This window comes from Coptis chinensis, chromosome 2 (genome assembly GCF_015680905.1).
Source record: "Coptis chinensis isolate HL-2020 chromosome 2, ASM1568090v1, whole genome shotgun sequence".
Taxonomy (NCBI): Eukaryota; Viridiplantae; Streptophyta; class Magnoliopsida; order Ranunculales; family Ranunculaceae; genus Coptis; species Coptis chinensis.
The window spans coordinates 102,684,023-102,708,933 of NC_141457.1; the positions used below are offsets into that span (position 1 = coordinate 102,684,023).

The 24,911-nt window shown below is 37.0% G+C and overlaps 1 protein-coding gene across 1 annotated transcript; it reads left to right on the forward strand.

The window, feature by feature from the left end:
* The first annotated feature begins 13,928 nt into the window (after positions 1 to 13,928).
* On the forward strand, positions 13,929 to 15,649 carry LOC147519820 (transmembrane protein (DUF677)). The gene is made up of 2 exons (XM_086594889.1): positions 13,929 to 14,156; positions 14,412 to 15,649. The coding sequence occupies exons 1-2, from the start codon at positions 14,105 to 14,107 to the stop codon at positions 15,497 to 15,499; spliced, it is 1,140 nt and encodes a 379-aa protein (XP_086451015.1). The 5' UTR covers positions 13,929 to 14,104; the 3' UTR covers positions 15,500 to 15,649.
* Positions 15,650 to 24,911: the final 9,262 nt, after the last annotated feature.

Sequence of the window (24,911 nt, forward strand, 5' to 3'; positions counted from 1 at the left end):
TTTTGATCTCTCTGTGACATTTCTCACATACACACGCTCACACTCTGCTTCGCTCATACTTCTCACAAAAACACACACTCACTAAAAAAAACTATTTCACTCACACTTCTCACAATCACTCGCACACACTCAACCAGGCCCCTTACGGTAGCTCTGATACCAATTGTTGAAATTGGAATGTAGAGAAACTTAAAGTAGCTGGAAGGAATCTATCTTATTTGATCAAAGTAAACTGGGGCTATTTATAGCCTTTACAGAAACAGAAATGAAATAACTAACCACGTTTTACAAGCCTCTAGATCCTCCTGAAGACAAGGACTTATTTACTGACTGAAAGACTAATTCAAACAATTATATCTAACAATTCTTTCTGGAAAGTAAATGACCATTGAATAAAGCTAAATAATTCCAATCACAGTGTACCAGTGTTGTTTTTCCAAACTCTTGAACTTTGTCATTGGCATGGCCATCTTGTTGTTTGAGAAGAGGAGAAGACGAAGAACCTTTTAGTAGAATCTTCTGTAGCGTGGGATATGATTTTACTCTAATAGGACACAACTTCCTATAAACTTCTACATATTTCGAGTAAATGTTGAAATTTTCATTTATTTCAATTCCTTATGGGTTTTGTCCAAAAACCACAATATTCGATGGAATATCGAGATTCCGTTCACTGGCATATAAGATTTTCTTGAAGGCTTGCCAAGAACAAAAAGATTCCTTTCACCGGCATTTTATTCAAACACTTTACGTCAACTAACTAAACAACCACTTTTGTTTTTGCATTAAAAAAGAGACGGTTAGAAATAAAACACTCGGGAACAAACAAAAAATTGTACAAGGGAGAAGATGATTATTTATTTAGTACTAAATTATGTAAAACCTAAGAAATCATCTAGCCCAATTAGATATATATATTCACTACGTGTGAGGGAGTAATATTCACATTTAATGAATATTAGACACGTGTGTAGCATAAACAGAAATACCACATCGACCTCATGTCAACGTCCTCCAAGCTCACTTCATAAGCAGCTCGCCTTATGTAGGTGATGTACTTCAACTCGCTCCAAGATAACGTAGGTTGAATAGACGATCTCACGCAGAACACCTCGACTTATGACACCATCCCTTATCTATATGCAATTATTACAGGGCCATATTTGTACTACCAATCACCGTAATATACGAACTACTATAACCACTCCCAATCATTAAAGAATTTCTACCAAAGCCAACCTAACACTCATCCTTGATCTCAACCACACATCTGTACATGTCAGCACACGTGTCTTACAGATCTTCATACTCAACGGCTATAAATACCACCTATATGAACTACGTCAGACCTGATTCTTCTCTCCCCCCAGAATCAAGAGATAGATAGGTAGGCAGTTCGTTCATCAACGAACTCGGTCTTACCAACATCCAATCCCTTTCTCCCATTAACCTTGTATGTAAAGGAAGACCAAAACGCTCCTTACATTGGTGCCGTCTGTAGTCTCGATTTCTTGAGAAACCACTTCACAACAACAAAGAAAAACTCAAGCCCATGAAGCATGGCAAGCCTCGAAGCTCAAATCCAAAGTCTAGCAGGTCAGCTAGGGACAATGAACGAACTTATCATCCTGCTCAGGCAGGAAAATATTGCACTACGAACACATGTGGAAGCGCAAAACCACTTGCTGCACACTGGGGGCTAGCCACAACCATCTCCGGACTGGGGCTCATTATTGCCATCTAAACACGTTCAATTCTATTATTATGCTCCGCGCATCTCCAAAACTACTACTGTTAGCTCGCATTAACTCTTTGGTGCTAGCTCGCATTTGTTATAGGTCGATCAAGCTCCCAACCAGGGGCTAGCCACAACCATCTCCGTACTGGGGCTTATTGTTGCCATCTAAACATGCTCAGTCTGTTCATATGCTCTATGCATTTTCAGCATTTACTAATTCTTTGGTGCTAGCTCGCATTTTTACAGGTCAATCAGGCTCCAAAACTGGGGCTAACTACAGTCATGCCAATTTAAGGCTAGCTATCAACTATGATCTCCAAATCAGAACGCTCTCCGCGAGCAACACGCTTTCATAAGCTAACACGCTCTCCGTGAGCAGCACGCTCTCTTGAGCTTACAGGCTCCATAGCCTCTCCAATTCTCGCTAGTTGAGGACCTACATCTCTAGGATCAACTCAGTGCGAACGCTCTCCATGAGCAATACACTTTCATAAGCTAACACGCTCTCCGTGAACAGCATGCTCTCTTGAGCTTATAGGCTCTATAGCTTCTCCAATTCTCGCTAGTTGAGAACCTACATCTCTAGGATCAACTCAGTGCGAACACTCTCCGCGAGCAAATACTCTTTCATAAGCTAACACGCTCTCTTGAGCTTACAGGCTTCATAGCCTCTTCAATTCTCGCTAGTTGAGGACCTACATCTCTAGGATCAACTCAGTGAGAACGCTCTCCGTGAACAATACGCTTTCATAAGCTAACACGCTCTTCGTGAGCTGCACGCTCTCTTGAGCTTACAGGCTCCATAGCCTCTCCAATTCTCGCTAGTTGAGGACCTACATCTCTAGGATCAACTCAGTGATAACGCTCTCCGTGAGCAATACGCTTCCTTAAGCTAGCACGCTCTCCGCGAGCAGAACGCTTCCATAAGCGCTACAAGGTCCCTTGACCTATGCTCTCCGCGAGCAGAACACTTCCACAAGTGCTACAAGGTCCCTTGACCTACGCTCTCTGCGAGAAGAACGCTTCCACAAACGCTACAAGGTCCCTTGACCTACGCTCTTCACGAGCAGAACGCTTCCACAAACGCTACAAGGTCCCTTGACCTACGCTCTCCGTGAGCAAAACGCTTCCACAAGCGCTACAAGGTCCCTTGACCTACGCTCTCAGCGAGCAGAACGCTTCCACAAGCGCTACCAGGTCCCTTGACCTATGCTCTCCGCGAGCAGAATGCTTCCACAAGCGCTACAAGGTCCCTTGACCTACGCTCTCCGCGAGCAGAACGCTTCCACAAGCGCTACAAGGTCCCTTGACCTACGCTCTCCACGAGAAGAACGCTTCCATAAGCGTTATAAGGTCCCTTGACCTACTGGAGCAACACGCTTACATACGCTAGAACGCGCACTCGAGCTCTCTAAGGATCCCTCGACCTATGCTCAACTCAGTGTAGAACGCTCTCTACGAGCCAACCATTTATTCGAACTAAAAAACTCTCAAGAGTTCCAACGTTCTCCAGCACCATACGCTTTCTTGAGCTCCAAGGCTACTTAGCTTTCGCGCGCACTCTCAAAAGTTATGATAAACACGTGCTTGCTTCAATCCACCACCAGTTCGCTATATAATACAGAACGATCTCTCCAACACGGTGGATATTTCTGTTCACATCCGTTCTCCTCCTCACATATGCTAAACACATGGCACCATTCTTTCTCATCAGATCACTTTTCCGTATAAAGCAACCTACTGAGAAGGGACTGTGTGAGGGAGTAATATTCACATCTAATGAATATTAGACACGGTTCCAAGATAAACAAAAATACCACACCGACCTCATGTCAACGTCCTCCAAGCTCGCTTCATAAGCAGCTCGCCTCATGTAGGTGGTCTACTTCAGCTCACTCCAGGATAACGCAAGTCGAACAGACGATCTCACGCAAAATGCCTCAATTTATGACATCATCCTTTATCCATATGCAATCATTACCAGGGCCATACCTGTACTACCAATCACTGTAATATACGAACTACTACAACCACTCCCAATCATTACAGAATTTCTACCAAAACCAACTTAACACTCATCCTTGATCTCAACCATACATCTGTACATGTTAGCACATATGTCTCATAGATCTTCATACTCAACGGCTATAAATACCACCTACATGAACTACGTCAAACCTGATTCTTCTCTCTCTCCAGAATCGAGAGATAGATATGTAGGCAGTTCGCTCATCAACGAACTCGGTCTTATCAACATCCAATCCCTTTCTCTCCTTAACCTTGTATGTAAAGGAAGACCAAAACGCACGTACATCCGTATACTCTAATTTCTCTCTTCCACAAACTTGATCATACTCATGCAAAAGGTTGCGATATACGTTAGCGGTCAGACCTGCCTCACTGCCTCAGGAAGCAGCTGTTCAAGTATCATGTTTATTTCAGACTCCCACTGTTGATAATATTCCTCGTACCAGGTTTTCTTTTCCTCCAACATGTCATTAATCTTGGCCAAGACACGTACTGCTCATTTTAAGACTCCAATCTTGCTGATCTTCATTGCATAAATCGCTCAATTTCATCAACAAATTGATATCTGAGGCCGTAAACTTAGTTCTTTGAGACTCCCACACTTTCTGATCTTACTTGTATCTAACATTTTGATCTAAGAGGGCATGCTTCTCTCGTGTCCATTCTTGTCGTTCTTTATTGTACTTAACTTCGTCTGTAGCAAAATTGCTGCTTTCATGTTCACATTCTTGCTGAGCTTCACTGTATTCAGCTATCTGTCCAACTAGGAACTCATTTTCTTTCTGCCGATTTTCACACTCTTCATAGTAATTAGCATTTTCTTCTAAGACAACATTCATTTGTTGTTCAATTGCGTGTGATTCCTTCTTCTGTTTATCCAAAAGTTATTTGGCAACTTTTAAGACAAGCTCACTTGTTCCGTACTCACATTCCCGGCGATCTTCGATCAGTTTATAAGTGTATTGCCTTCTCTATCGTTAGCTCCTCAGACGCTGCACAGCCACACCTTGCTGTACTTGTACCACTATTTACATTGGGATTATCATCATTTACCTGCTAAACCAATCAAGTATTAATCTGAATGTGCATGTATTTCGATCTAGATTTCCAAAGGCTGATATGACAAATTTAGAGGTGCAATTTAATGAAGACCATTACAACATGTTTTTCTTTTACCTGTGACTTGGGGGTCTTCGGCTTCTTTGGGAGTAAACCCATGAGCTCTAGATCAATCTGCCGGTACCAAGTGATTATGTTGTTGATCCATTTTGTGTGCATAAATAAAATGCAAAAGGCAGCCCAAGATGATTTGAGACCGAACCTACTCTCTATTATTCAGGAAAGGTAAACTACCATTGGATAAAGCTGGTAGACGAAATGTTCGATCACTTCCGTCTTCGTCATTTTTATTGGAATCACCATTTGTACTTTTATGTGTGGTTGACTGAGAATAGGAGTAATATACTACACTAACCCAGAAAAATGACACAGTCAATCGACACTGATGTGGAGGATGATATATGTCATATATCATGAGCAAATATGATCATATATGACATGAAACATCCTTTTGACACAATGATATATGATATGTATCATCCTCCATGTCACTGTAACAGTTGACTGTGTCATTTTTCTATGTCCGTGTAGAATTAGTGAAATAGAAGAGGGCAAGAGGAGAATTATTTAAGAACTAGCTAATATGTCTGTCCTATGGCCAGGCTTACTACTATAGAGATTAGACCACGTTAGCAAATACATATTTTGGGTATGTTTGTTATCTGAACAATGACCATATGGAAATAACCTGCAATGAATTAGACTAAAGTGATCAACCAATCGAACGCTTTCAACAACAAATTTGAACCCATAATGAAGAAACATATCCATAGAAAAATAAGAACATTGGCTTGCTACATATTTATGGTTAAAAATGACAATATAAAATCAATTGTATAAAATGAAAAATAGAGGCAATCAAGCAATTCTTGTAAACAAAGCATTCTACAAAACTTTGTAATATAAAGGAAATTCATGCCGAAAGGTACAGTGGAAAATTTGTATGTGGGATGTGTTTCTAGTATATCCACAATAAGAAAAAAAACTGATCATTAACCACTCAAGAATAAATTAAGGATCATAATAATTAAACCAATTGAAAGAAAAAAGCAAGCCAACAAAATAGAAATAAAAATCCACTTACATGATTTGAGGAAAGACATTAAGGTGTTAAGATGAAAACCAACTAAAAAACCTCTGTTCAATTTTTGGCCTGCTGAAGAAGAAAATAATGATAGCTCTGAGATCAGCTTTGAGTAGTCTATTTGCACCTAAGATTCAACACTCATGGGTAGCAAAATAAACTAATAGGCTGATATGCATGATTTAGTAATTTTCATTATCAAAGCATGACTATTATACTTCATACTTTGAGGCCTAAATTTGATGGGTTTAAGAAATTTGGAATGACCACAGGAGCTTAACTATGTGGTGAGGGTTCTTACCAACTTGAGCCAAATTTCTTGACCGTGTCATACAATTGCAAAGTTAGAGAGTCAAATATCAATGAGATCCATGGACTTGTGGAAACTCGTGCTTTCATACCTCGTTTTCGGACACAAAGTTTGCACTTTGCTGATTTTAGCAAGGATGATCTCCTAAGCATAGGTGATTCCCTAATCACAGTATTCAGAAATTTTCTAGTACATACTTGTGCTCAACCTAGCATTATAAACTTTAGCTTATATAAAACAAATATGCATTTCGGTTAATAATCAATAAAAGAGCCTCACCCTCGTGCTCAAATTTTTCCTTGAGCTTGTCAGCAGGCAAGAGAGTTTGTGAACCATCTAACATCTGTAAGGGACCACCATCATACTTGAATCAATAAGGAATTCAACATGGTTTACTTAACAGAAAGATACTTTTGAATTTCAATAGAAAAATTCAAGATTATAACAAACAATGACAAAAATAGGGGATATCACATAAGAATTGATTGTTACGTCACCGGCCAAAAGGAATGCACTTGTCGCATGGTACATGACCACTTTTATTCCCTTCGAGGCAGTGCAGTCCCATCAAACCTACAAAGAAGATCAATATCACTAACGAAGCCAACATACAAAAATATATTGCAAAGACAATATAAACCAATTATTGTAAGCCTGAGGGGAACCAATAAACAACCATACCAAACTACTTTGAATGAGTATGTGATGTCACAACAATAATTTAAAAGATATGATACCGGCCTTTCCTCGGGCATCTATATGTTGATATCTCTCGCTTTTCAATGTTTCTTTTGACCGGAACATATAGTATTAGCAACAACCATATGCATGTGGGTAGTACATGACACTATAACTGAAATAATCATACCAGACCATTCATAGACTGAACTTCAGAAAGATAATGTTCTTGGTCCTCATGCAACCCTTACTTTTATTAATTCAACAGAAAATGATATTATCAGGGATAGTGAACGAACAGTAAAGAAGGAAACCTCACCAAAAAAGACGATCACGGAATGACTTTTACATATACTCTAAAAATCGACTACAAAAAGATTTTGAATTGTTCTAATCAACTTCAAGCACATGTCTCAGGTCTCACATGCTAACAATGGTTGCAAAAGTAGACTGAAAATCAAACTATCACCCAAATAACAAATATAAGTATATGCCATATAGGGTTATGAAACTTACCAAACTAAGCCTTTTGATTCTGAACTTCTGATGGAATAATTGATGAAACCCTTTTAATCCAATTGGGTATATGGTGAAGTATTTGCATCTATATATATCACCCTCCTTAAGATTACTATGAGTTCTTTGATGGTTGAAATTGGTCTTTGAATCACTTCACCTGTTGCGATTCTATTCACAACTGATTGTTCGAGACGGTACTGTGTTGGGTTTTTAGGAATCTGAAATTGGTATGAAGAGTTCTACTTAAAACATATTTGCTGGAAAATCTTTGGCATGAATTGAATTTTTTGGTAATTAGATGATTTGTGATTAAAAGAGAAGATAGCTGCTAGGTACTAAAGAGAGAAGCTTCAACCTTGAAAAGACTTGGGTTTTATTTATGTTTTATGTAGTTAATTACTCAATTACCCTCGGCGTATAGTTCAAATAAGGGCGTGTATTTGGTTTTCTTATTTCAAAAGCATGTAAAAAGACCAAAACGATTTTTTTAAAATTTCAAAATACCCCAATAATAAGGTTAAATAGGTAATCTACGTATTAATTATGTTTTAAATAGGGACTTTTTAAAAATTGAGTTGACGTGGCTCACTGTGAGCATCGTGGGAGAACATATATTAATATAGGTAGGATCATGGGAATACCCGTGTGGGAGTGAAACATTTTTATAGAGAGATATATAAGTATTTCTGTGAAAATACTAAAATAGGACTCTTCTAAATCGTTGAATTGTTGGGACGGTCTAGTCTGACCAACTTTAAGGAGTGTAGACGACCCAGTAGAACCGACTGAGATTTGTTTAGATGAAATATTGAGAAATTTTGATAAACAGTTAAAATTATAGGCTACACTATATAAACAAAGTTAGGGTTTCTAAACCATTTTTTTATATGAGAGATTTGTGAGTTCTTTTAAAATGGGGCTTTAGGTGTTCTATTGAATAAGGTGAGTGTGTAACATTATTTGATCATCTCAATTTGAAGTTTCTCATTTGGTTGTGGATTAGGTGCAAGCCAAACCACGTGAATCCTCGTCTCTCTTATTTGGTTGATTGGTTTACTATTTTGGTGAGTAGTTTACATTGTTTACTACTTGTTTAGGAGTTATTTAGTTGATTTCATACACCGTAGTTGTGGGTTGTTATTTCTACCACGTTTGATACTGGTTAACATTTTCTAGTTGCATAGAATTGGTGTGCTCCATAGTTTTTTGGGCACAACAAATTGGTATCGGAACTTAAAGTTCTACTTTGGCTTAGTTGGTAATTGATTGTAGTTGAAGTTTGTTTTGAAATCATATTTTTTGGTTTTATTGGTTGTTTCCGCATTAATAGTGTTTTAAAAAATTCTCAAGAGAGTGTTTCTTTGGTTGTTGGTGTTTGTGGTGTATGAAAATTGTGAGGATGACAAATCTTAGTGATGATGAGACTTCTAATATTGAGACTTCTTATAATTCGAAAATGAAGACAGTTAGTGTGGAAATATTTGATGTCAAAAAATTCAATGGAAAAAACAATTTTGGCATGTGGCAATGTGAGGTTTTAGATATTTTGGCGAAAGAAAATTTGAATGAAGCTCTAGAAGATAAACCAACAACAATGTCAGAAGTAGAATGGAAAATATTGAATAAATAAGTTTGTGGGTTTATTCAACTATGTTTCGCAAAGGAGCAGAAATACTTTGTCATGAAGGAAACCTCCGCTAAGGAACTCTTGAAGAAACTTGAAGACAAGTATATGATGAAGAACATTCATAATAAAGTGTTCTTGACGAGGAAGCCTTTCCGGATGAATATGAGGCCAGGTGTTACCTTGTTTGAACACTTGGATGATTTCAATAAGCTCATTGCTAACTTATTAAATTTGGATGAAAAAATGTCTAAGCACTACAAGGTGGTATGCCTTTTGAATTCCATTCCAAATGATCTCGAGTATCTCGCATCTAATTTGATGGCGAGAAATGAAAACTTGGATTATGAAGTGGTGGCTACAACATTGGTGAATCATGAGTATAGGGAGAACCGAAGAAGGGCATCGCGGTCCACAGAGAGTCAATGCCTGAAGTTTTGGTTATGAAGGGAAGAAACTATGAAATGAATAATGGTAGAGGTGGTGGATCTCACTTTAAATCAAAAGTGAGATGTAATCGATTAGATGAAGACCAATGTGCATTTTGCCACAAAAAAGAACATTGTAAGTTTGAATGTCCCAAGTTGAAATCGAAGGACCAAGATTCTTCAAATACTGAAAGTGTGAATTTTGCACAAGATGGAGGTAGTGATGACAATTCAGATTTTTCTTTTACTGCTTCAATGGTTGGTTGTTCCACGAGTGAGTGGATTATTGATTTTGGATGTTCTCAGCATATGTGTCCCAATAAGGATTTTTTTTACTAGTTTCAAGGAGCTAGATGGTGGAGATGTTATGTTAGGTAATGGCCATATCTGCATATTACGTGAAAAAGAAACTATCTAGTTAAAGATATTTGATGGAGAAGTTAGAGAATTGGTCGATGTTCGATATGTGCCGGATTTGCAATCTAATCTCATCTCTTTGGGTTCTTTAGACTCATATGGTATGAAAGTTGTGTTTGAACATGGGGATCTAAAAGTTGTTGTAGGTGCACGTGTGGTGATAAAATGGACAAGGCGAAAGAATTTGTACTTTCTTAATGGAAGTATGGTTGGTGCAGGTGGCTTGGAGATCATTCTGCTTGAAAGGTTGTCGAAAACTCTACCATGAAGGAAGAACGTGGTTTTAGGAAAAAAACAAAAATTTGTTTATTTTTTCTTTTGGGCATTTTTTATTTGAATGTATATTCAGATGTTGGAGAGATATCTCAAAAGGTGGAGATTGATGCCGCTCCTTGTGATGTAGATGAGCACACAACTGATAATGAAAGTGAAGGCACAGTTGAAGTTGTAGATGCTCTAGCTCATGAGCATAGTGAAGTTGTGAAGTCATTTGTTGTTGGAAGCCATATGAGGTTTCGAGGTGTCGGAACATCTCCTACTCCAGAAGATGGTATTGGAATATCTCAAGTATACTCAATGGAGATGATATTTGGTACTTTTGACCCCATTGTATTGACGTTTGTTGGTGATCTCTTGAGGGGCTCACGCCCTTCTGGGCATTGATATGGGCATAGTTGTTGATTGACCTCTTTTTTGGGGTATGGAAAAACTACGAAGGCTTGATCTCTTGACCGGGTACGTAGGCAACAACTTTATGGTACAATCATTATTGGGTCCTTATGGACATTGATGGTTGGGTTAGTTGGTTTTCTTTTTGATGTTGTTTGGTTGGTTGGGTGTAGCGCATTGGTTGGTCGGCTCGAATTTAGGAAATTCTTCACTGAGGTGGAATTGTTGGCACGGTCTAATCTGACCAATTTTAAGAAGTGTGGATGACCAAGTAGAACTGTCTTACCTTCTAAGTTATTGCTTCGGTCCTGTTTCGAAGATGGTTTGATTTGAACAACTTCAAGAAGTGTAGATGGCCCTGTAGAACCGACTAAAATTCGTTTTGATGAAATATTGTGAAATTTCGACAAACAGCCAAAATTTCAAGCTACATTATAAAAACAAATTTAGGCTTTCTAAACCATTTTTTTGTATGAGAGATTTATAAGTTCTTTTAAAAGAGGACTTTAGGTGTTCAATTTAACAAGGTGAGTGTGTAACACTATTTGATTATCTTAATTTGAAGGCCAAACCACGTAAATCTTCATCTCTCTTATTTGATTAATTGGTTTGTTATTTTGGTAAATAGTTTACCACTTGTTTAGAAATTATTTAGTTGATTTCATATACCGTAATTGTGAAATATTGCTTCTACTACATTTGTTGACATTTTCTGTAGCATAGAATTGATGTGCTCCATAGTTTTTGAGGGACAAAATGAACAACTTCTAATAGATATATACTAATTTCCCTTAAATTATAGTCTCCCGGCGAATATCTCAACTGTGTATCTTTGGCCCTATTTGACTGCTTGAAAGATTGTGCCAAGAAGATGAACATTTTCCTGAAAATTTAATTTTGTGTCGATGACTTGTAAAATTCTAAATTTTTTATTATTCTTCCGTGGGAAATGATTCGTTTAATTTTCTCTTGATGGGAAGACATGTAATTATGCCATTATGTTTTCCCAATGAAATTTCGTGGACGCGGGTATTACCTTTTTGTAGGGGTACATTTCGTGGACGTACTCTCACGACTGATTTTTGTAGGAGTTCCCTACTAATCCTAAATTCCTAATACGAAAAATTAATAAAAATTTACAGTAACACTACTCACATGTGAAAAAATATATGGATCAGTTCCGTATTTTCATTACATCTGTCACGTATTATCATTAAACACTCCTTTCTCATCCTACAAACAATAACAATGGTGCATGAACTGTTTTTCTTCGTCCCATTGACCTGAACACCCCCGTTCTAGATCCCAGATGCGTGTTGCATCGCAAGCTTAGGTGGTAATAAAAACATCATCCTTACCACATTTACTCGTGCACGAAACGTTGCAAATTTCTCGTACGTGATTCGTGGATTGATGAGATGATATTCACAACACTTTTTATCTTAAACACGTTAGACTCAAGTAATCATAACAGCTAATCTTCTCGAATACATGCCTGTTGTAAAACTAGATTATCGGGGTTCTGTTGGTTACTTTGAAACTGGATCAGCTGGTCTAGTAGTTTATGTTCCAATCTTAAGTCCTTAAGCTCGTATTCAGCCACGTACCCTTCAATTAGGAAGAGGACCTGGGTCGCATACGTGGCATTTGACTTTTTAACATGCAAACTCACTTAGGGAACCGTGAGATGAAAACTCGAGAAATTGATCGGTCTCAAAATCCCGCAACACATTTTCCGCGTCAAGCAACAAGAAGGCATGACAAGCTCATATCCTCAATGATGCATAGCATACGATCACACGTTCAACACACATCAATCGTGAAATCAATGTAAAAATCATTGATCAAAACTTCGTCTCAATTATTAGACTTTTACTTAAAACTTGGCATCTCAAACTCTCCAAGGCACGTTTCTTTAAAACCAAATTGTGTTACTGTGATAATTGAACGTTGGATCGATGGGAAAGAATTCAGGAACTAAAATTGTCCAAGAAACATCAGTATTTGATCCATGTGTGAAAGCCAACGCCAAATGTTCATGGAATCATGGTGGGCCCGTAGTCCAGTAATCAATAACCACGTGTCTGATACATTCATTGGCGGTGTTACAGGTGTTTTGATTTCCATAAGGAAATAACTTTGGAACCGCAATATCAGTGGAGAGTGGAGTATAATGTAATCTCAGTCTGGAATTCTGTGTATTAGCTAGGGCTGGAAATAGAGTGGGTTCGGATGGGATTCTCATTCAATTATTCAAAACTCTTTATCATATTAGAATTCATCCGGATTCGGGTCAGATTTCGAATATCTATATCTATTAAAAACATAAAAAAAACTATTTTAATAATTTTTATATATAAATATATGAAATAAATTAATTTTTAGACATCAAAATATAAATCTTGTTAAAATGGTTTGGTTCAGGTCAGATTCTAATCATAAACATATAAACTATATCCGGTAAAATGGATTTAGATATGGTCGGATTCGGATTGAAACCCGTACCATTTCCAGCCCTAATATTAGCTAAATATTCATCCCCTAACATATTGATCCATATATAAAGACTGGCCCACAAATGAAAGATAGACACCACAACTTCCAACTCATCTGCCAGGTGTTGGACTGTAATAGGTAAGGAGTGAAGTTATGTTCCATGAAATCCTCATAGACAAAATTCAAGAGTGAAAGCAATGCGAATCTTCAACAATAATTGATCAGATTTGGACCGTCATCATTTATGATAATCAAAGTTACCTTCATACAACAAAATGCCGGTACCTGTAATTATGATAAAATTTTAATCTTTAAAATTCTAAGTTAAGGAAAAATATTGACTAGAAATATCAACTTATGATATAGTGAATGGAATATCTGAAATGCCGATAAAACAGAAACTTGTGATCGTTTGTGGCATTTCATTTTTTTTAATGATATTTCTAAATAGTATCTCAATGTTTCGTTTTATTTTCAATAACTGATACTACATTATTATTTTTCTGATAATTTCTGAAATATATTATGATTTTTTTTTTTTTTTTCGATCAGGTAATATATTATGTTTGGTGTTTCACTGTTTTGTGATATATTTCTGCTATGCCGGTTGTACCTTGTAAACCGGTACAAGGCAATATTTCACAAAAATACATATTTATTATGTAAATCCTTATAAATGACAAAGAATCTCCCATAATTAACAGGTGGAAACAACTGTTTTTGACTAAAGATTGTAGAGTAACATTGACTTGCTGTGCAGGGTACCCTATATAAATTTCTAAGGCTTGATCAGGAAGAGTGAAACTGCGCGTGATTAATAAGAAACACCATTTAAGGTAACGTGTACCAAAATGTGAGAGTCGGTGTTAACAGTTTTTTTTTTTTTTTATAATTTTCTTCTCTTCAAATAAATCTCTCCAAACAAATTTAGGTTGTTTGTTTGTGCAGTTCACAATTGCAGAAGTTGATTGTTTTGTCACCTTTGTGTCTTTGCATGGTCATGATGGGGAAAAAAATATTTCCAAAGCTGATGAAATCTTTGAAAGGTCAGTACTAGAACACAGCACTCACTCTTCTTCTTCTTCTTCTTCATTCCTTGAATTTTCTAATGAATAGGCTTAATTGATTGAAGTTCTACAAATTTTAGATGTTTTGCTAGATGGGCTTTTGATATTTTAAAAAAAATTAGTTTTGAGATTCTAATCTTCATTTAAGATGATGTTTCTGTACGTATAGTTTTAAGGTTTGATCTTTGAATTAATAATGTTCTTGAATTTCTGATATGGGTTTTTGTTTTTCAGGTGATTCTTCAAGTGGCCAGGCTGATAGCTTGCAGAGCAAGTTAAGTGTCAATGAGGAATACATGGGAGCTTTTAGAACTAAATCTTATATAGAAATATGTGGTAAGGTACAAGGACAGCTAAGAACAACAGGCGAAGAAGAAGATCAAATCTCCCCTTTATCACCTTTTCGAACATATTCACATCTCTCTGAGAATTTACTTGAACCAAGGCAAGAAATTCTGGTGGAATTGATTGAAACTTCCAATCTTCATCACCTTATTATTGATTACTTTGAAGTAAGTTTAGAGGCTTTCAGAATATGTGGACTTCTCCTCCAAGTAATTGACCAAACACGCGCTGATCATCGTGTCGTTCAAAGGGTCATCAAATTAACTAAAAGGGTATCCAATTTTGGCGAATGTTCGGATGATCAATACAGGATTGTGTTCAATGAGCTTGCTTCTTTTGCTCAGCTTGACAACCCGCTTTCAGGTTCCAACAGATTGAAATTTAGTGCTATTCGAAGTCGCTATGGGCTGATACTCGTTGAATTGACGATGAAACATAGAAAGGTTACAAGGAGAGCGAAAGTGGTAAGAATTTGCAAGAAAGCATCAGGGATAAGCTTAGTTATTGCTTGTGGTGCAGTAGCAATTGTGACATTAGTGCTTGCATTGCACAGTTTGGTTGGCGTTGTAGCAGCACCAGGACTAGTTACCGTTCCACTGGCAGCCTTAAAGAAGAGCGTTAAAGCAGCTCAAAAGGAGATTAAATCTAGCGCCCTTGTAAGATTTGGTGCACAGCTTGATGCAGCTGCAAAGGGTGTGTACATATTAAATCGTGATTTCGACACATTGAGTCGACTAGTGACAAGGTTGCACATTGAGATAGAGCATCGTAGATCCGTTGCGAGTTTGTGTGTTAAATATCAAAAGAGGCAGATGTTGAAGGAGGTGGTGAAGGAATTTCAAAGTCATGAATCTTGCTTCATGGAGCAACTGGAAGAGCTAGAAGACCATGTTTACTTGTGTTTCCTTACTATAAACAGAGCTAGAAGACTAGTTATCCAGGAAACAGTGATGCATAGACAAGAAGAAAACTCTTGAATTAGACTAAAAATAAAGGTGCAGTACATGCACCATGAATTTTTCCCTCTAGCTTGTTGTGCCCAGATTATGTAAATGATGTAGGATTCTTCCATTTAATTTGATTCATTGTTTCTTTTTTAATAAAATGTTTGTTTGCTTTTGTGTACACTTTAGATTGTCACTTTCAGTATGGACGTGATTTAAAGTAATTACAACAGAAGAATATATCTTAAAAAGACAGTTCTTTCAATAGAAATGACGATAATAGTTTAATGTGCTGTCGTTTTGTAGCATTTGAAAATGATAGGTAACCATAGTTCGGGATTTCGGAGAAATTCACAATATTTCGACCCTAGTTTTTTCTTCTTTTTTTTTTATTATAAAAAACTGAAATGTCCAACGGAATTCCGACAATTCGTTTGGGAATCGTGAACATTATAGCCAACTTTTTTTTTTTTTTTTGGCAAGCCTGTTTTAAATGAGATCAGGGGTTCGAGCCCCATACCTCTAGTATCATCACCCAAACCTGCTTAAAATGTGTGAGGAAGCCTGTTTTTAAAGAGATCAGTAACTCAATTGTGTGTAGCGGAGTTTGAACTCCAGACCTCTAGTATCATCACCCAAAGATTTTACCAACTAAGCTAGTAGCTAACTATTGGGTTAACCACCCCCACCCAATCTTTATATATATATAATAGCAATCCTCTTTTGCTGCGCTGTGAGGGTGTCCACGTGGGCAAATTTTAAGTACCCTCTTTACTCACGAGAAATCAGGAAAAACCCGCGATTTAAAGTTCGAAAAATTAGGATAACTATTGCTACGAATGTGAGGGTGTCCACGTGGGCAAATTTTAAGTACCCTCTTTACTCACGAGAAATCAGGAGAAACCCGCGATTTAAAGTTCGAAAAATCAGGATAACTAAATAACCCCATGAGTCCCCCAGATCCTTCTTTTCTCCACCTCTCTCTAGGAGAACTTGAGGTACTTCTGAAAGATATTTCAGAACGGGCTGTAGGCAAGGGAAGCTTTAGCTATAGCCGTTTCTTTGCAATTGGCATGTTCCGTCTTCTTGAGTTGGCAAATGCAACAGAGCCTACCGTCTTAGAAAAGGTTAGATCTCTTGCTTTCTTCTAAGCAATTTGAACGACTTATGGGTTTGACGCTATTGATAAAACTTACACTTATTCTCTTAGAGAATAACTTTATCAATTATCACTCTGATATCTGAGTTTTAATTTCATGGCACATATTTATGAGGTGAACCAGTGAAAGTCTCATTAATTTCCTGAAAGGCAACACAATTTTGGTGTTTATTCTTCCTGTTTTTGTTTTGTTCTCTCACATGCATCAGTGTGTAATAAAAGCAAACAAGTCATGCACTTCTCTTCTTTTGGCTTTTAATTTTATGAACTCTCTTGTTTAGCTACAGAATCTCTTGTTTAGCTACAGAATTCGACGTGGATTTCTTAGTTATTTGTTAAGATTTGTTGATTTCTTAAAACATTTCTAGCAGAGAAACCAATAAAACACAAAATATTTGAACCAAATCAACTACCAAACCAAAAAAACACCAACCAATCAGGAGCGATATCAAATAGTTGACATCAAATAATGCGGTTTTGGATAAACCGCACCGTATTATAGCCCATGCAGCTTTCGCAAAACCGCACTGTATAGCTCACGCAGCTTTCGCAAAACCGCACCACGGTTTTCCAGAAACCGTGCGATGTGTCGCACATCAACTTTCTTCTTTCTTCTCTTTTCAAATCTCTCACACGGTTTTCCTAAAACTGTGTGATTGAAGCCCATACTCTAGCCCAAGCCCATACGGTATTCAAAAAACCGTGCGGTTTTTGAGTTAATACAACACCAAAGCAAACACCAAATTTTGGTAGCAAACACCAAATTTTAGTCGATTTGGTGTTTGTTTTGGTGTTTTCATCAACTTGTGACTCTCCTAAAAACTCTCCTAAAGATGAAAAAACACTAAATTATTAAATTTTTAGTGTTTGATGTTAGAATAGTGTCTCACCTAAATATGCTCTTAGTCATTGGATTTTAACTTTTATCATATCATCAGTTCATATATGTTCCCAAACATAATAGGCCGGGCTGCGTTGTGGATTTGCTGGGACAGGCAACGTCCAACTTAAGGCCCTTCTTTGAAGATCTTGATCCTTAAATGGGGCTGGACCTGATTCACATCATCACATGTAACAGTTATATGGCAAAGGTTAATTAGACATTTAGACCTATGCTTATATGGCCAACGTCTCTGGCTCTCTGCTATAAACTTGCACAGCCCAACCAACGATACAAAGGGCTTAGCACAAAATGTATGCCTTACTATCCAGTATCCATAACCAAAGCGCAAAGCTTGCTAATTGGTTTATTTTGGGAGTGATGATTCTTTGCGGACCTTTTGTCGAAGCCTGAATGCCTGATTTGTGTAATGAGAAGTATGTCAAATTGTTTCGCGACATCAAAGACCATTAATACTGAGTAGTTGAGAATGCTCCCAGTGACCCACGTCAGCCCCCCTTTTTTTATCTCAGACTGACACATCAGATTTTATATAAAAAAATGAATTCTACGCCTTTTTTTGGCGATTTCAATTGTTCGTAGCCCAAAATACATAAAAACCCAAAATAGATAAGTAGATAAAAACCTCTTTCTTAAATCTTATCTCCATTCTTAAATCTTATCTCCTCTCTTCAAACTTCTCTCTTATTCTTCTCCCGGCAGTAATTAGATGTGTATCAGAAAAGAGTTTAGATACATCACAATTCATTTTTCGACATAAATATTGCTATTGATCGAATACTTTGCTTAATAAGTTTCACTGTGTGAGGGAATGAGAAAGTGGGAGTTTCTACTGATGTTGACTGTTGAAGGTTTTAGAGTGAGGGTTTTGAGTTTTGAGTTTTTGATATCCGGAGGTAATAGTGGAAACAGATTTGCGTGAAAGTTTAAGATATTGATTTCAACACTATCATTTTGCTTTAGACAAATTAAAAGATGTGATCTTGAGGGATTCTACCGAAACCACATGGAAGAAGTCATAAGGTTCTTTTGAGACTAACCACAAGGTAACATTGTACTTACTTTGCTTATTAGGGTGTAGTTTATTGTAAAAACAAACGAGACACGAACCCCCGCGGCACACATAGACAAACTCTCTTCATGACAAACCCCGCACACGCGTAGTTAAAAGAATGAATGTTGCTTTTGGATGGATGTCATGACCAATGCATATAAGTTACCCCTCAATGTAAATTAGAGGTGGGTTAATGTCTCTAATTTTGATATAATAAAAACTGGTACTCTTTTTGGTTTGATTTTCATGTTGGACTCACATACTTTTTATATGAACGGAGAATATCTTTACTTGGCCGCCAACTTCACCTTTTTATGCATTTGTCAGGTTGTTATGGGCTTACTAACCAAGTTTCTGTATGTAGGGAAAGTATAAAGTATATAACCTTTTTTCGAGAGGTTGTATGACGCATCACTATTTCAGGCGTTCAGAACTCTGTTCAAGTTTGTCAAGTCAAGTAGGATATTGCGCATGGACTTGCATGTTGCAGCATATTCCTGAACTAAAGGTCATGTGGATGTTTTAAGGGTTACAATGTAAAGCTGTATTCTAAAAAGCGATCTAATTTTGTTTATATATTCTATCAATTAGTTGGTGAGGTACACGAAGAATCGTAAGCTGTTTGATAAAATGGGAATAAAACCGCCTCACGGCGTCCTTTTAGAGGGACCTCCTGGATGTGGAAAGGTTAGTGTTACTTTTGAAACTGCTTTGCAATGACCAAGTTAGTCAGTTAGTAAGTTTTCTTAAAGATCGACCATTCATTGTGTTTTGCTCAGACCTTGGTGGCAAAGGCCATAGCTGGTGAAGTGTCCATGTTAGTTAGCTTATTTTGCATTAGAAGTGGTCACTGCTTTTACTTAACGATCTATTCTTTGTTATAGGAGTTGATCTTATTCCCCAAGGATGGAGTAGGAGGGGCCCAAACGTCCTACAGGAAGGTTATGGAACTGCAGCCGTCCTTCCCGAGCAAGGAATATATCTAGCAAAGATCTATATATCGATTGCGTGCTCATTTTTTTTAGTAGCATGTATATTTCTTTGGAATGGATACATGGGCATCTTTGTGTATAGGCTGTAATCATCCGATAACAAGGTCGCTTAACCTACACAAGGAATTAATGCTGATTTTTTGTGATGTTAATCCTCACAATAATTTAGTTCATTTGAGGGTTGGCGCCTTTTTAACAACTTAATAAATATCTGATCATTTGTGAGGATTATCTTTATGGTGTAGAGATCATATTTACGAAAAATCAGCCTTTTGTTCCCTTTTTAGGTTTGTCAGTCAGCTCTGAGATGTACACTAAAATATAAAACGAGATGGTCATATAAATATAACATATATATTCCCATCTCCCACAAAAAAATTAATAGTGAACAAAATATTCACGAGTTTGTATTGTTGTCCAGTGACTTAATGGTTTATTTGCATCATGGATTTAAAAATATCTTTCACTTTACTTGGTTGTATACGATCAGTTTTGCCTTGCAACAGTTTTAGGCTGAAAATGTTAGGGTGAGCCATACCCCACTGGGATCTGTTATGATTGTCTTATGGTTATAATTATTTCTTTTTCAACCTTTTTTTGTTTTATATATATCGTGTAGTTCCTTTTAGTGGTAAAACATGCATTTCTTTACTTGAGAAAAGATGTAATTCTCGATGAGCAAGTTGCTTAGTTCGAGGTTACAACCTTTGAAGAATTTAGACTTTGGATTACACGACAAGGCTATCCCAAATACAGTTTTGAGACCTTAACCTTAGGTTCATCAAAGCTGCTACTCCTTAGAGAGGGTGTTTTACAAGATTTTGTGTAGCACTCTAACAAGAAAATTATCTCGTAAAGAAAATTGAAAGTAAGGATGGTATATGTCACGCAGATTGCTCTAAGGCATTTGTTATCTCGCTTCATATAATACGTGTATGACATCATTTTTGCCTTTGATTTTAGGTGGGCTGCCGCTTTGTATTTTTGGCCCCTCGCATACTTATGTCGCAGTTGACTTCTGTTGTTGGAGGGTATGGATTCTTTTCAAATTAAACTAAGCGCATGCGAGACAGATTTGGGGTTTGATTCTTTTTAGTTAGGAAATGTTGGCGGGTTATCAAATCTTCGGTATTTATAATGTTATTCGGGTTTAGAATGTTCTCTCTTCACGGATGCTTACGGTGGGAGAACTACTTTTGTGGCTTGAGGAACTCCTATATCTGCTCCCATTGGGAAACGTGATGTATGACCGTGAGTTCTCATCCCAAGATAAACTCTTGACCATCTAAAAAGCCTCTTTACTTTTTCATCTGCATGAAGGCAACTGCAAAAGCCATTTTAATAGCACGAATTCAGATAGTTTGCCCCTTTTCTCTGTTTCTTTTTGGATGTATATATGTCATCTGGATGTTTTACAATCATGCTATAGTAAACTGAAATACACTTGGTATAAAACAACTAATGGAGAACAGAAAAAGTTAGTAGGGGTCATAATTTGAATCCCGAGTCTTTTAGATGTCTTTAATGATTGAAGATGGAGCCCCTACTCCTCAATCATGGCACTTCTCTAATTGTTAAATGTGAAATAATTGTTATAATTGTTTACTTTATCAAATGTGAATAAGTTGTAGATACCTCGGCTACTTTCTTTAGCTCCCTCCCTTTATAATACATTATTAGCATGAAGTTATAGATATCATATGCCTAAAAATAATTCTTGGATAGATTTAAAATGCGCTCTACGATAAGTTAGTCGAATAAGGATATCATTTAAGTAAAGCACTTACTAGATAGATTAATTTAATAAATCTTCGATCGGTAAGTTAGTCGAATAAGTTTTTTTGCTATTGATAAGTCATTTTGGTTAATTACATGATTAAATTTTTCTCGGGCGTCACCTCCGGATGGTTTTTTTTCGAGTCGGGATTCCTTGCTCTTTCTATGATTGCTATGGCATTCTCATTTTATCGAGATCGCCACGGCAAAAGGTGCAGGAGAATGTTCCATGTTCCATGGAAGCCTTTTGTATCTTCCTGTATTTATGTCCGAGCTATTTAGTGCGACAAAGGAGCAAGCCTGCACCGTGACTAACCTGAATAGACTTGTCCTCAAAAACTATAAAGGCGAGACTGAGCACAATAAAGATGATAAGCAAAGGAAGGAGTCTTCGATGATTCATCCATGCATCGTCCGCCCGATTAAGCGTCAATCCGTCGCTCCATTTCCTTTCTTGCCGGCTCTGTATTTGCTGATTCGACATGCAAATATATGATATTGTGGACCCTCGCATTTTCCAAAGCCCAAACTGAATAAAAGGTCCTTTGTCTCAAGGTGTTGGTGCCTTCAAAGGTTTTTATTTTACGCCGTTTATTTTGTTTTATGAGAATCGATCAAGATTTAGTTGTATCATCGGTTGATGTATATATACATTGTATAACCCTTTGAATAAAAATAAAGATAAACCCATTTCAGTTATTTAGTCATTTCTGGATCCCTTTGTTCCCGATTGTTTTGTGACAATTATTAACTTTTCTGTGGACACAAAGTCTATGTCACCGGATAGCTTCATTCGTTGGGGCATCATCCCGATTGGATGTGACATGTGAGGAACCATTTTTTTTGCAATTTGAGGGTTTTAGGCGATTGGTGTTAGAGGGCGGCACTGATTGTGAAGCGGAGTGCTCAACATGGTTTCAAGATAGGCTTATAATGACCGATGTCCTTATCGATTGACTTTTGATTGTCACTTGATTAACGAGAATGAAATTGATCATTCTAGCCAACTAGATTTTGAAGTCGATATGAGCTTAACGTGCGGATTTTTTGTAAGAAAAATACACTACGTAAATACACTTAAAAGTAAAATCAGTCGATCGGGTTGATTTTTGTGATGTATTTACATATGAAAGGACTACTTCTACCCTTTAATGTGGCTCTATCCCGTCGCCCGGATTTCATAATGAGATGGACACCATGGATGATCTCGAGGCAATACCAACTTAGTGTGAACTATTTTCCTTGATCAAATATTCAAATTTATTAAGTACTACACCCTATCACGGTAACTCTTTCCAAGATAGATAGGTGGGGGCAATAGCAACATGTAACAAACACGGAGCCACAAGCCATGCAGTTCGTTTACAAACAAACAAACAAGTAGGCGATATATGATATCCGAGAGCAAGTATTTTTAGTTTTGTCGCCATGACCCACGCGACATTAGAGACAACGAATTGCGAGTTCTTGCTATTGTACTCTAAAGGTCGAGACAGTTTTTCCCACTTTGGAATTTTGGCGTCGAGATAGCTAGATTAAGGTATGGTTACGTTTCAATTTCAAGTACCTATGATGATGGCTGTCAATGGCTTAGTCCGGTTTTCTGTCACAATTTTTGGTCTCCCAGCTATCCATCCAATAGGAGAAGAGCAATTATTGACTCAAGAAAATTAAATTTTCTTAATAATTCCTTAAAATAGCGGATAACTTAGCATATAGGAAAGGAAAAAAAGTAACACCACGAAACTCCTTATGGTTTCGCCCTACACATGCAACTGCTAAACAACAACCGCGTGGTTATCTTTGATCGAACTGATTTTGACCTGTCAAATATTTCGTTGCCCAATGGCAAGTGTCGAAATGATTCTAATGAAAAGGCAATTATCATATATCTACTTTAATTTATAACCAACGCCAAATGCATTCATGGGATTGATGCTACAATATAATCGCCAAGTTAGGTCCAAATTTATTTTGGAGAAAGCTAAGGTAGGACTCTCATCTAGATTTGAAATTGACATCGATTTGTCTTTTCGCCATCGCTGATGTAGCCTGATATATGTATGCGTTTTACACTTACTAGATCAAGGTTTGAGAGCTTGCAATCCCCTTCAAAAAATATTAGAAAAACATAAACCCTTCAAACAAAGTATGCAATGAATCATTAGATATCAATATACATATATTATTTATTCAAGTGGACTTTAGGTTTTTGAGTAATTAGCTATCTATGTAGCAAGTCCGGCCATAGGCCGGGCCAAATGGCTAGTAGCGAAAGAAGCAGGGTACCCAAAGAAGTAATTGGCCTCTCTCTTTTAGAGTTTTAGATGCGCCAGAACTTTCAAAGATTGAATCATTTGCTGAGTTAATGCTTGCTCGGAGTAAGTTTGATGGTTTGACGACTGAGAATTTTCTGGATGGTTTTGCTTTGATTAAGTTGATACAGCCTTTGGTTACTGAAGTTCTCCAGGTTGACGATGTTTGAAAGTCAGAGTGTCTTTTGTGGTCACATCCAAGAATAGTTGGAAAAAAAAAACAAAAAAAACATAGACCCAATGCACGGTGCTGATATGTATAGGTTGGAGTATTGGATGGCATGCACTTTGTGGAAAAGAAGGATAAGAGATTAAGAGACCTCTAAGAGAAATGGGTCATTTTCTTCCTACTAAAAGGTTCCAGACTTTATACTACTGAGATCAGAAAACAATGCAGCCACCACTTGGTGCGTCTTGACTTCTAAAATATTAGTTGATAGAGCAGTCGCCACTATATATCCACTATCTCAATGAAAGCTTATAATATGTCATCTCTAGCTTGATTATCTCTCATAAATTGGTTCTTTTAGTTCCCCAACAATGAAACAATGCAACCCACACCCACTGTAGTTTGTTCTTCACAATGTATGATGCCCAAATTCTAACTAAACAAATAGTTTATTAGATCCCATCCACATTAAGTACTCCCAAAACAAACATATTTTCTTATTCACCTGGCTTCATTTTGTAATCAAATCACACTAGATTTCGAACCCATCCTACGAACGGGATTACGTTTAATGATATTGATTAGAAAAGGTTCAATTATTATTAGTTCATTAATTAATTATCATTAACATAATTTTATTTGAATTTATCATGCAATGTAATTTTTTTAAAAAAAATCAATATATACATGAGTATAAAGTGTTTTTTTTTTTTTTTTTTAAATGTAGCATAATTATAATTATAATGTAGCATTTAGACATATTACATATATATTGAATTTAGGAATGAATAAATAGATTAGTTTCTTTATGATGAAATCTTGTTGTCTTTCTTGTATACTTATAATATATAAGGAGTATCCTTTTTTGTTTTTGAAAGACTCCAAACTCTCCATTCACTTAAAGCTCTTGTTAGGTTTTCTACTTTAACGGGTCTGTTGTTGCAATTGGATCATTTTATCAAGCGCCTGTGTCTTTATACTATTTATAATCCCTATACTATATTCATTATGTACCTCAAGAAGTGCTACAATCTGCCTTCTCATCCTCATAGCATTAGAGTTAAATTAGTTGTACACAG